Genomic DNA, 13,467 nt, shown 5'->3' on the forward strand with positions numbered 1-13,467 from the left:
ATTTCCACCCTCAGAAACCATATTCTTCTTCTTCTTCCCCGTCTTCCCACTTGCCTCTCTCTCACCATATATATTTTTTTTTAAATACAAAACTTTTTAATTTACAAATTTAGTCTCCCAATTGTGAGGAAATTTAGTTCCTAAATTTCGATACTTTTAAAAATTTACAAATAACAATTTTAAATAAGGTAAAAAATTCAAAGTTTATAGTCATATGTTAATTGATAAAATTAATTAATAAAATACTGTAAATAAAAGAACTCATATGCTTCTTTTAATTATAATATATATATATATATATATATACAAACTATGACCTATTGACGTTGATATGTGATAGTTGTTTTCGTGTGGCCAGAACATTTTTTGGCCACACATTTAAGCAGCATACCATTTCCTAACTCGAAAGGTTGACAACGGGGCAAGACGAGGCAATTCGAGCAATAAAATTATTAAAATAATCTTTGTTCCATACGCAATCTCAAAATAAATAAATAAATAAATAAATAAAAACAAAAACTTCTACAACTAGATTTTAACTAGGCTTTTCAAGTATCAAAATGTGAACAATTTCAATTCTAGAGAACTCCCCCATGAACCATTGTCTTAGAATCAAAGATATTTAGCAGGAAAAAGAAACATAATGAAAAAAAGAAAAAGAAAAAAAAACGATGAATATATTCAATTTTGGTTGATATTAACATTTGGCGGGATCTTTAGATACAAAACTTTTTTTTTTGAAAAAAATGAAAAAAAAAAAAAAAAACTATGTACATAAAAAGGCTGAGAAAAGCCGATCAAAATGCAAATGAAAAATGACATTAACATATACTTCTTAACTACTTCATGGGACTCTTAATTCCTCTTTTTTTTTTTTTTCTTTATTTACTCTTCCATTATTATTATCATTATTAATTCAATGGGATAATGAAAAGATATTAATCACCTTCTATCATTTGCCCGAATTTTCCTGTTGGGTTCGGAAGAAATCCACGTCTGACTGGTTCCGGTCACCGGAGTTCTATCGGGACGTCGACGCTACGTTGTCGATGAGATGACATTTCAGCTTTTTCTTCAACAGTTGCTTATATGATACTGCATCGACACCTCTTCTTCTCACTTCCACCACCGCCAATCCGTTGATCAACCGGAAAATTTCTATCCGGATAGAAAAATTATGATTCTGTCCAAACAATTCAACTAAAAATTCTCTCTGTTTCTTAACCTTCAAATTCTCAGACCTAGCGAATTCCTCCACCTCTTCCAGGATCTTTTCCGGCGACTCCGCCAGTACGAATCGCTCACTGTCCTCCACTGCGTATTGCAAATCGTCAAACAAACCAGACAGATCTAATCCCGACGAGAACGATATAATGTCGAAAGCGTTTAAGTTCTTCGATGGAGATTCGACCTTCGCTTCCGATTTGACCTCGTAATCATGGTAGAAATTGATGTCTGTATCTCCTCCATTTGTGAACCACGGATCATTCAGAATCTCATTGATGGTGATCCTGGTTTGGGGATTCGTATCGAGAAGTCGTGACAGAAACCTCTGGAGATCAGGCGACATCCATTTAGGGCACCGATAATCCCCCCTGTAAATCTTCTTATACAACACCATTAGATTCGAATCGTTGAACGGAAGGTAACCGGCGTTCAAGACGAAGAGAGTCACACCACATGACCACACATCGATTTTCGCACCGTCGTATCCCTTCTTCGATAAAATCTCCGGCGCGACATACGCCGGAGTTCCACAGAGAGTGTGCAAAAGGCCATCGGCGCGGATCTGATCCGTAACCGCACTGAGACCGAAGTCGGAAACCTTGAGATTCGCATTCTCATCGACGAGGAGATTCTCCGGCTTCAAATCGCGGTGGTAGATCCCACGCGCGTGACAGAATCCAACGGCGGAGATCAACTGGCGGAAGAATTTCCGGCTGAGATTCTCGCTGAACCTGCCAATGGCGATCTTAGCGAAGAGCTCACCGCCTCTGACGAACTCCATAACAAAGTAGATCTTGGATTTGGTAGCGAGGATCTCAAGGAGTTTGACGATGTGAGGGTGGCGGAGATGGCGCATGATGGTGATCTCCCGCTTGATGTTGAGCATTAGGATTGAGCCGTTGATCTTCTTCTTGTTGATGACTTTGATGGCGACGCTTTGGCCGGAATGGAGGTCACGGGCATGGTAGACCTTGGCAAAGGCGCCGCAGCCAAGGAGCTTGCCGAGCTCGTACCTGCCAAATAAGGCATCGTTATCGGGGGGAGAGGGTTCGATCTCCGGCATCTTGCGGCGGCAGATGGCCAGAGATCGAACGGAAATTAAAGAGATGATCGGTCAGAAGCCGAGAACAGAAATCACCCGAAGAGATTTCGAAAATGATTGTGGACAGAGAGAGAGAGAACAGTTAATATAGAGAAAATTTTGAAGAAAGCGAAAATGGTGAAAATGGTGAAAATGGAATTTCTATATTATTAATGTTTTTTTTTTTCTTTTTTTTTGGGGAATTTTATTGGCTGAGCTTTCTGGAATCGCACAGCAAATGGAGAATTAGTTATTTAATAATTTAAATTTTAAAAATAATTAAGAGAGAAAGGGAATCCAGCGACGTGGAGGCAGAAGCAACCTTGGGAATGGGAATTAACTGATTTAATTCATTATTAAACTTAATTATTTAATAAAGATTTGGGTTAAGGGGTACTTGTTATATTGTGATTGGCTAGGTAAATGACACGCTTGTTAAGTCTGCCACGTCGGCGCCGTGCTATGACGGCTGAAATTAATTGAGGTTGAACTTGGACATGAAACGACGGTGAAACATGTCGTTTTCGAGCTAAAGTTGGAAACTGTCGGATTTTCTTTCGTATATCTGGCTTTGGTTTGATCATTTCAGATTTTGGGATTGTCTTTCTGACAAATATAAAATGGTAAGAATAGGAAGATTTTGAGAAAAAATTAGGGCGGCTTTTGGTCAAGGATACGAAAATAGAAATTCAAAGGAAAAATTACAATTTAGACCATAAAACTAAATAATTATTGAAAAAATTAATTTTCTTTTAGTAAAAAAGGAAAAAAGAATTATTTGTTAAATTTTGTTTCAATAAATATAAAATACAATCTAAAATGTGGCTGTCCTAAAATACAAATTTAAAATATTTCAATTGATTAAATGGATTTAAGTATACAAATTTGTGTTTTTTATATATAAGGTAGTCATTTCAGGTTTTCAATTACAAATTTTAAAATTTACAAGTTACATTAAAAATAATGAAGACTTTGAAAAATACATAATTTCATGTTATAAACTCATTTTTAAAATTAAGATGTAAATAACATAATATAATATTATAAAAATAATAATTAAACACAATTTATAAAGTCTATGAATTAATTAATCCTAGTTGAGAATTTATATATTATTGAGTAAGCATCAAATATTGCATGGTTATTTAACAGCTAAAACATAGAACAAAGCCGACTTACGCAATAGCCAATATTAATTCTTTTTTCATACGGTGTGGGTTCATTGAATTTTTCTTCCAACTATTATTTATCTTTTTTTTTAGTATTTAGTCGTTTTGTAATAATTCCTTAGGTTGCTTCTGCGAAGCAGACAATAAATTGCTGAAAATTAAAGTTGAATTTTAAAATTTAAATGAATAAAAAGATAGAGAAAATTTTAGTAAATTTACTCTAATTTTTAAATTCATCAAATTGTAATTTTATTCTTAAATTTAAAAAAAGAGATTTAAAATTTCATTAAAAATTCATTATAAAAAAAACATTATCATATACTTCATGGAATTGTAGTACATTCAGGACCAAAAATGACAGGGTTTAAAAAGAATGTCATTAAAGACATGTTTTTATTCAAAATTATAAGATTTTTCGAAGTTATGCAATGGTTAATTTAGATATTAATTAAAGTAAATTTTATGTAAAACTTGATATTAAAATTTCAAAATTTAAGATTAAATTTGATTTCTTAAAAAAAAAAAAAAAAAACCAAGAAAATGGAAGAAATCAAGGGCAGGAGGGAAATTTCACCTTTGGTTCGGAATCATCCTATGGAGAGAGAAGAGGCAGGCATGTGAACGCATATCCACGCGCCTGAAGATACCTAAAATATAAAACAAAGAAAAAACCGTACGAATTCAAATCAGAAACAATTTAAAGAATAATAATCATAATCATAATAATAATAATGCCCCAAAATACTTTCGGAACCACGGGTGGATGTGTGGAAACTTTGATCAACAGATCCACCTACCTTATTATATTGAGCCTAAAATAAGTTCACGCTTAATAATTAATATAACTTGAATGCCAATGTCATTTCCATAAATCTTCGTGAAGGTTTCAATACCTCATGATTACACATGTATCAATGTAAACTTACACACTGAATTAAAAAATTAAGAGTTTGAAAACATATTAAAATTTTAAATACCAAATAGGCATGATTAAATTTATCAAGAATAATGTATGGTATACCGTGCAAGGCGCGAGTGTCCCACATCGGAGAGACGCACCATGGTGATCAGAAAACCCAAACCTTAGTGCTCCATACTATTTTAACCTGTCTGCCATATGTCCGACCTTGATCGTGAGTAAATTCGTTATGCTTAGATTTATTTCGACAATCCATGTAGCTCAATGGAAAGAGTATCACTGAATTTTATAAAGGAATTACGAATTATAGACATCTCTTCTTCAATTCAACGCATAATTTAATGAGTTATGGAACAAAAATAGTTGAAGGGATGGAAAGAGACTTATCTGTTTTGTGATCATGGTCCCATGGATGCGTGTATCAGAGATCCCCTTTAGAAACCTGGCCCTCCACTCCTACTTGATATTCTTCCATCATTTTTAAGCAACCGATGGTTCATACTTCTCGGAAGCCGTTTTACAATCATTTACTTTCACCGTTCTTCAATATTGCACGACTGTAGCTGGAATTACCACAATGAGAACTCAAAAACAAAATTTAAACCAAACCCAGATGATAAAAAAAAAAATATTGGTAAGGAAGTGTTGGGTTAAAATTCATTAAGGAAATAGATGTATTTAGTTTCTTTTAAGATAATTAAATGATTTTAATATATATATATATACATTTCATTCACTTGCAGCTTCATTGCACAAAATATCAACAGATACGAAAGAAAGGGCAGCGACACAGCATGTAAACAATCACACATAAATATCTTTCAGTAGAAATGAAAATGAAAATTTACACTTAACGGAACAAATGACCTAAATTTAAAAACACGATATCCTCTTCTATGAGCCAGACCAAACATTTACTTGGAAGCAATTTTCACGAAGAAAGCAACCTTATGCCTCTCTCAGCCTTTTGGCTAAGACCAGCTGTAGTGTGCAACAAAGAAATCAACCCATGACACAAAAAGGTTCAAAATTAGTTGCTGGAATTTCTTAAACAAAATCTTATCGTCCTTGAACATGGGATCAACTAGGTGAGTCTACCGAGTGAAGTTGGAAAACCTGCTCTGTTTTCAACAGAGACGGTAGAAATATCCTGATTAGAGACTAGCTTAGATTTTTATCCTCGAGCTAACTAGCACAATTCCATAAATCCAATTGATAATTCATCTCCTATTACATGGAAATATAACAAAGATAAAAATCAAATCAAATCAAATCAAATCAAGTTAGTAGCAGAGAGAACTGTGAACTCTAATATATCAATACAACTATAGCAAGCAAATAGAAAATGCAGTCTAATATTATGATGGTGTTCAAGCTCAAAAGGCATGGAAGAGGTCCAGAAAATAGAGCGCTATAATTCATGACGTCTTTGTAGATTAACCTCTTTTTCTATTCCTGGTATGAAGTTGTACCTTCAAAAGTTGGCCAGATGCCTTGCACGGGATCTCAAATGTAGGCTATACTCTTACAGTTTGGATCAAGTTTTAAGACCAAATGGTCCAAATCTATGGCGGTAATGTCATCATACTTGCTAATATTTCTGCACAGTTATTTGGTTTCTCTTCTGAGAAATTTCCAGGTGCTTGTTATATTTCTCAACCATAAATATAATATAATGGAAAACGTAGATCAATGATTAAATGGTGAAAAAATCACATTCCTATCACAAAATTTCAAACCAATTCCATTAGAACGTCATTCATCAGAAAAACAAACTCCATTAAACAGCGGCCCCTTCAACATCGAAATCTCTAGGTCGAAATGACAAAAGCATCACAGTTGATTTCAAGCTCGTTCAATACATAGCAACACCTTTGCGTAAAGCCTCCGACCATCCATTACTCAACTCACTCATTCTATATTTATCCAAAAAAAAAAAAAAAAAAAAAAAAAAAAAAAAAAAAAAAAAAAAAAAAAAAAAANTTTGTGATTCGCACTCTACCAAAGAACTAAACACCGAAAAGGAGAGACCGATTTCGATAATCAATAACGCATATAAATTCATTTACCAGAAAAATTAAGGAGAGGACGGAGCGAAACCTTCAGCAAAGCGTCATCACAAGAGTCCAGAGTAAGCGAATGATCAAAGCAACAGAGAAGACACGGCAAGGAAAAGAAAGCGAAAAACGAAAATACAAGCAGCAATCGTACAAGATTCAGATTGAAAACTAAATAACTACTATCGTAATATACCATTAGGATCCCCCTCAGGTTTTCGTCGCAATGCACATGTTCAATCTCCGCTTCAAAAGCATTTCCATGGCAACTCACCTTCTCTCTTCCATCACCGGAACCCTAACCACCGTTACCGCCATTCGCTCCCCCTCCATCCTCGGGAGTACGGAGTATTTTGGTTTCAATAGTCGAAACAATAACCTTCGCGCCAAATCCCCAACCCACCTTTTATAGGTTGAATTCGTTCAATACAGAAATACCAATTTAATTTTTAAAATTTCGTATACAAAATTAATAATTTGAAAAAATTATGATATAAAACATGTTATTATTATTATTTTTTTAAAGAAAATACAAATTTTTAAATTGTTTTTCAAATTACGAAGACATTTAAGTGCGCTTTGGAAAAGAAAAAAAAAACCGTGGTAGATTTCACGACCAGCTTAGATTGTTAGAGCGGACAAAATATGTTAGCGATGGACTTAGACGGTTATACTCGACGCGAATGAAAGAAATACATGTCAATAAGATGAAGTGAGGGAGAGATTTGCAAACAAATATAACATCGTTTCTAGAAGGAGCGAGATATCACAACACGCCTTAGACAAGCATGACCGTGACACTAGCCGAAAAACAAAACAAGCACACACATTATACATACAAAAACACCCAAATAACTCAAGCCATATTACTACCTTCATGTTCTCCTTCCAACAACTTCCCACCTAATATCGTCGTTTCTCCTTGTTCTCGCTACATCGCTACTTCGGTTCCCGATCGGTAGCCTACTCGAAACCCTTTTGCTGGAAGAAACCTCACAAGGTGCTTGAAACCCGATGCTTTCGACCGCTCCAACCGTCTTGAATAACCGTCTTCGATTCACTTCCTCGACCAACGAACGATGCAGCAATTGGCTATGTACATCTACTAGTGACCTGTTCCTTGTTAATGTCCGGCCGTCCGTTCCCCTCTTGTCTTTGCGACCAGAGGTAGCTCCTTGAGATGACCCTGCTACCGCACATTGGCTCTGCTTGTATAGAAGCCCAGCCATGAAATCCTTGTTTTTGCGGCTCTCAACAGGACAAAATCTTGAGGAGTTTTGAATCTTATTGATGTTGTTATGTTGATCTACCCGGACTGAACTCATACCGGTCTCGTACTCGTCGCTGCTGACGTAATTCAAGTTCGAGTATGTTCCCGACGCTGATGAGCACTGTGAGCTGCTATCGTCGAGCATTTCATCTGAAAATAGTGGTCGGGGCGTCGTGTCAATTTTCATAGCATTAGAACCAGTAAAATGAAATCTTGAGCCATACCTGGGAACCAACTTAAACCATTTGATATGTTTTGATTTGTTTTGGGAGAGGTGATGAGACTCAAAGTTGTTGCTCGGGACGACGAGGAGATGGAGCGGAGAGTACGATGAGCTGCATCATCGTCTTCTTCTGAATAGCTGAAACCGAGTCTATGGTTGGGTAACTCGCTTCTATTCCAGTTTGGAACCAGAGCCGATATCTCTCCTTCGATCATGTCCGCTATTTCGAACGGCTCCCAATCGGAGATCTCCAATTCTTTCACCATCTCCATTGCTACGTCTAACCCTGTGTCGTTAACTATGTCGAACGGGAAGTATATGTTCCTAAGAGAGCCTGCAGACAGGTCAAGCATCAGGTTGACAGTAAAATCTCGACGCTGTAGCACGGAAAATGCGAAAAGTTACCATCTTTATCAGCAATCTGAACTCTAAGAAAGAGCGTATCGTCTTCGGGGTTCAGCTTCCCGGTGATCGTCATGTTCGTCCTGTTTAAACCTTCACTTAAGTGCAATTTCTCCATCTCTTTGGCATTTAGAAATGGCTTCTGGTTTTGATTCCTCTCGATCGACAAAGGTCTATCTCCATCGACCTTCAGAAACGGATCGGCCAAGAGTTCCTTAGCAGACGCCCTCATCAATACCGGTACCAAACATTTCTTAATAAATCTCTGTGCTTCCGCGTCGTGAATCTTGTACAATGCTGCTGGCAGCTTCCCCTGCATAAAGAAAGAGTAGTGTAGGTATTCGATTCTTGTTCCCTTAACGAAACCGATATCGATTCTCAACCCGTGTTCCCTTACCGACGTGACTTTCTTGTAAATCTGTGCTGGATTAGAACACTCGCTATACGGGTACTCGGAAGTAAGCATCTCCATAACACACATGCCGAACGAGTAGACATCAACCAGCTCGTTGTAATCTTCCTCGTATAATTCCGGCGCCATAAACTCCGGTGTGCCTGCAAAAAGCTCGAGATTAATTATCAATCATAGAATCTGTAAGTCTTTGGTAATAGAATAACGATGAATTCGAACCTATAACACTGTGAGCAGATCTGGAACCATGGAGTATAGCTGCAAGCCCCAAGTCACCAATCTTGACTTGTCCAAGATGGCCGTTTACAAAGATATTATCGCACTTCAAATCTCTGTGTATTATCGGAGGGTCGTGTTCATGCAAATAAACGAGCCCGCGTAGAATCTGGCGCGCCCAGCTCTTAATGGCTCTGATATCGACTCGCCTATACTTCTTTACATATCTGCAGAAGTAAGAAGATTGTTATAGACCATCACATTTGTAACCGTCCAAGCTCACCGCTAGCATATATTGTCCTCTTTGGACTTTCCCTTAGACGGCTTCCCCTCAAGGTTTTAAAACGCGGGAGAGGTCTCCACACCCTTATAAAGAATGTTTCGTTCCCCTCTTCAACCGCTGCGGGATCTCACAATCCACCCCTTGGGGGCCCAGTGTCCTCATTGGCACACCGTCCGGTGTCAAGCTTTCATACTATTTGTAAAACCCAAGTCCAAGCCCACCGCTAGCAGATATTGTCCTCTTTGGGCTGTCCCCTCAAGGTTTTAAAACGCGTCGGCTAGGGAGAGGTTTCCACAACCTTATAAAGAATGTTTTGTTCCCCTCTCCAACTGATGTAGGATCTAACAATCCACCCCCTTAAGGGTCCAGCGTTCTCGCTATCACACCGCTCAGACTCTAATACCATTTATAACAGCCCAAGCCCACCACTTGCAAATATTGTCTTATTTGGGCTTCCCCTAAAAGTTTTAAAACGTGTCCGTCAAGGAGAGGTTCCCACGACATTATAAAGAATGTTTTCGTTCCCTACTCCAACCGATGTAGGATCTCACAATCCACCCCCTTAGGAGTCCAGCGTCCTCACTGACACATCGCTCGGTGTCTAGCTCTGATATCATTTGTAACAGCCCAAGCCCACCGCTAGTAGATATTATCCTCTTTGTGGTTTCCCTTCAAAGGCTTCCCCTCAAGGTTTTAAAACGCGTCTGCTACGGAGAGGTTTCCACACCCTTATAAAGAATGTTTTGTTCCCCTCTCTAACAGATGTAGGATCTAACAATCCACCCCCTTGAGGGTCCAGCGTCCTTGCTGTCACACAGTCCAGTGTCTGGCTCTGATACCATTAATAACAGCCCAAGCCCACCAAATATTGTCCTTTTTCAGCTTTCCCTTAACGGGCTTCCCCCGTTTTCCAGGGAGAAGTTTCCACACCCTTATAAAGAATGTTTCGTTCTTCTCTCCAACCAACGTAAGATCTCGCAACATTACACCAAACCTCGAATATACTAAAGACATGGATTAAAACTTACTCTCTAAGCGTTCCAGAAGTAAACAATTCAGTAATGAAGTTGAACGTTTTGCGTTCGACATCGATCCAAGAGGTGTAGAATCGCATGATCGATTCATGCTTAAGCGTACTAAGTAGATGAACTTCCGAATACAACCGCTGCAAATCCTCCGGTGACCGGAGAACTTCATTGAGTTTCACCTGACTCCACGCCACTTCAATTCCAAGAAACTCATCAATGGCTTTGTACACTGTCTTCATAGCCCCTTTTCCCAAAACTTCTTCAAACTATATAAATGTTCATCAAGTTCTTCAGTTCATCACAAAGCTTAATCAATCATCAATGATCTTAAAATATTCCCACCTCAAATCCAACACACAAACAAGTTCCATGCAGAAAAGAGAATCAAGATTGAGCAAAAAAAAGTACTTACACGGCCGTAACGACATGTCGGATCGGTTTCAACGTACCCAAATTCCGAGTTCCAATCAGGGCTGTTACGAGTGTTCTTCAACATGTTCGACGAACAAATCAAGGGCATAACAGAGAGATAAAAGGGCAAAAACGAGAAAAGAAAAAAGAACCCAAAAAAGGGCAAATGAAAGCGGTGGTGGTGGTGGTGGTGGCGGCGGCGAAGGCGGCAGAGAGAAACTAAATGTGCGGCTTTCCGTCGTGATTCTCGTAAGAAAAGTGGCGGAAAAGAACCCAAAAAAGCCTGGAATAGTCAATTCTAAGCATAATACATCCCATCCCCACCGCCGTGCTGGACGTCTGGAAGGTTCCGATCTTCAAAACCATTTAGCTCGAGAGCTTCCAGTTGTGTAATATGTATGAAACCCACCACCAGGTTTTTGCTCTGGGTTGTGTTTGGCAAGTGGAGAGTCAAATTAGGAAATCAAAGAGAACCCAAAAGGGTTAATTGGTAATTGCCTGTTGGTCGTTTCCGTATTTGGGAAAAGGCACTACGGAACTTGGAGAATTCTGTGGCCATGTTTGGTTCAAAGCATAAGCGGCTGAGAAACAAGAAAGAACAGAGCAGACGACGAAACACAGAGATGGCAAATTTGGAAACGGAAATAGGAACAAGAAAATAAAAATTAAATAAATAATTATTAATAATTACAAAAAAAAAAAAACAAAAAAAAAAAAAAAAGTTCAAAATGCTGAATTTATTCTTTTCTGAGGGTCATATAGACACAGTGATATCAGATGAAGACGGAGATGAAACGGAACGGAACGGAACGGAACGGAACTGACACCGCCTGTGTGGTCCCCACCAAAATTTGGTAATATTTTATATTATATATATTTTAGATAAATTTTAGAAATTAATGGTTAAATTACATAATTGTATGGTTTTGTTAATTTTAAATATATTTTATAAATATTTCAAAATTATTTTTTTTTCTAAAAATTTATATGGAAATATTATTTGTAAATTTAAATGTTGTCTACTAATTTTAAAAAATAGCAATATAAAAAATGTATGTAAATTCACTAATTTTAATAAAATTAATTTTTAGTATTTTATAATTTATTAAAAAAAACATATAAATAAAGAGTATATTAAAAAAATAAAAATAACGTTTTAGGAATTTTTCAAATGAAAATTTATAATATGGTAAGAAATACAACACGTTTTTCATGTTTAATTTTATGATTATTAACGCACGTCGAAATTAAAATGAAATTTGAGGAAAAAAATAACAAAATTAAGTGTTATCGCCACCATACCACCAAACGACGCTGTTTTGTAGTAATGAACACGTCATCACTATTTGACTTTTGTTTCATGCCAGATCAGCCGACGCTTTAGCAAGTACTGATGAGTGGATACCTCCAATATCGACCACCTAGGATGGTCCTTCCATCAAATCTCCTTTTCTCTTTTTTTTTTTTTTTTTTTTTTTTAATNAAATCCTATTTTTGTTCGTGTCTCCACAGTTTAATTGCCAGGTGTCCCCATCCAATCACATATTTAGATAAGATGGTATTTTTTTTCCAAGAGACAGTAATGTGTTGAATAATTTTATTTTTATTAAAAAAAAGTGTTTAATATTTTAATTTTCTCATATATTCTAAATATAAATTATTTTTTTCTTTATTCCCAAGTATATAAAAAAATACTTGCATCAATTTTAAAAAATAAATATCTTTTACAGATAAAATGATTCTGGTTCTACTGTGACACGATGAAATAAATATAATAATAAATATCGACAATAATTATCTCGAGTTATTAAATTAGCTTTTAATTTAATAAATTGGAACTTTAAGAAAAGTTGTTATAATAGATTTTTTTAAGTTATATATTTAATAAAAACTAATTTCCATTCTAATAATGATTTGTATTAAATTTAATAAATTTGATTTATTTTCGTGATTATTTTAAATTTTTTTATTGATATTTTATACCATGATTTCATTAATTAGATATTTAAATAGCCCGCATTTAATTGGCAATTGATTAGATTAAATGTTAGTTAATTTCAAAATTATTAAAACATTTAATAAATTGACAATTTTTAATTTACATGACTCGCCATAAATATACTCTTTACCCTCTTACACTATTTTAGAAAATGTGTCTTAAATTACACAATTTTCCTTAATATATATATATATATATATATATATATATATATATATTTTATCACCATGCATATAATTTTAGGATTTATTATTTTCTAATTAAAATTTGGATGATTTTAGGAGGAAGAAAATAAAAATTAGACGTTGACTTTTCTATTAAAAAGTATTTTATTTAATTTGCTATAATTTTTGTCACGTTCTAATAAATATTTATTGAGAATATTTGTTAAAATCACCACATCTAAATAGCGGTGAAAAATCTCTCTTGAATCAAATAAATTACCAAAGAAATAGAAAAAGTAATAAATAGATACAAGATATTTGAAGGGTTAAATATGATAGGAAGACTAAATGTTGTCAATTATATAAGATATTTGTCTATAATAAATGGTCATGATACTTATGGTAAACCGTAACGAGAGACTAAATATCCTCAATCATACAAGATATTTGTCTATAATAAAATGTCAAATATGGTAACTATGATAAACCGTAATGGAATACTAAATATCATATAAAATATTTGCCTATAATAAATGGTCAAATTTTCAAATATGATACATATGGTAGACGATAATAAAAGACTAAATATCCTCAATCATACAACAT

General features: G+C 35.6%; 2 protein-coding genes across 5 annotated transcripts; both read right to left on the reverse strand.

Annotated features, from left to right (window-relative positions):
* Positions 1 to 579: 579 nt before the first annotated feature.
* Positions 580 to 6,804, reverse strand: LOC111777279 (CBL-interacting serine/threonine-protein kinase 11-like). 3 transcript variants are annotated; one of them, XM_023656811.1, is made up of 4 exons: positions 6,650 to 6,804; positions 4,499 to 4,953; positions 4,052 to 4,124; positions 580 to 2,240 (listed from the first exon to the last, which is right to left on the reverse strand). In XM_023656811.1, the coding sequence occupies exons 2-4, from the start codon at positions 4,521 to 4,523 to the stop codon at positions 1,022 to 1,024; spliced, it is 1,317 nt and encodes a 438-aa protein (XP_023512579.1). In that variant the 5' UTR covers positions 4,524 to 4,953; positions 6,650 to 6,804; the 3' UTR covers positions 580 to 1,021. The 3 variants fall into 3 exon arrangements, with proteins under 3 accessions (XP_023512579.1, XP_023512577.1, XP_023512578.1); XM_023656809.1 differs by having other exon boundaries at positions 4,499 to 4,959; XM_023656810.1 differs by lacking the exon at positions 6,650 to 6,804 and adding an exon at positions 6,466 to 6,543 and having other exon boundaries at positions 4,499 to 4,959.
* Positions 6,805 to 7,127: 323 nt separating this feature from the next.
* LOC111777278 (probable serine/threonine-protein kinase WNK4) lies at positions 7,128 to 11,341 on the reverse strand. 2 transcript variants are annotated; one of them, XM_023656807.1, is made up of 7 exons: positions 10,700 to 11,341; positions 10,288 to 10,553; positions 8,980 to 9,203; positions 8,746 to 8,903; positions 8,352 to 8,661; positions 7,948 to 8,280; positions 7,128 to 7,873 (listed from the first exon to the last, which is right to left on the reverse strand). In XM_023656807.1, the coding sequence occupies exons 1-7, from the start codon at positions 10,805 to 10,807 to the stop codon at positions 7,329 to 7,331; spliced, it is 1,944 nt and encodes a 647-aa protein (XP_023512575.1). In that variant the 5' UTR covers positions 10,808 to 11,341; the 3' UTR covers positions 7,128 to 7,328. The 2 variants fall into 2 exon arrangements, with proteins under 2 accessions (XP_023512575.1, XP_023512576.1); XM_023656808.1 differs by lacking the exon at positions 10,288 to 10,553 and having other exon boundaries at positions 10,700 to 10,769.
* Between the last annotated feature and the right edge of the window lie 2,126 nt (positions 11,342 to 13,467).

This window comes from Cucurbita pepo, chromosome LG16, assembly GCF_002806865.2.
Source record: "Cucurbita pepo subsp. pepo cultivar mu-cu-16 chromosome LG16, ASM280686v2, whole genome shotgun sequence".
NCBI lineage: Eukaryota > Viridiplantae > Streptophyta > Magnoliopsida > Cucurbitales > Cucurbitaceae > Cucurbita > Cucurbita pepo.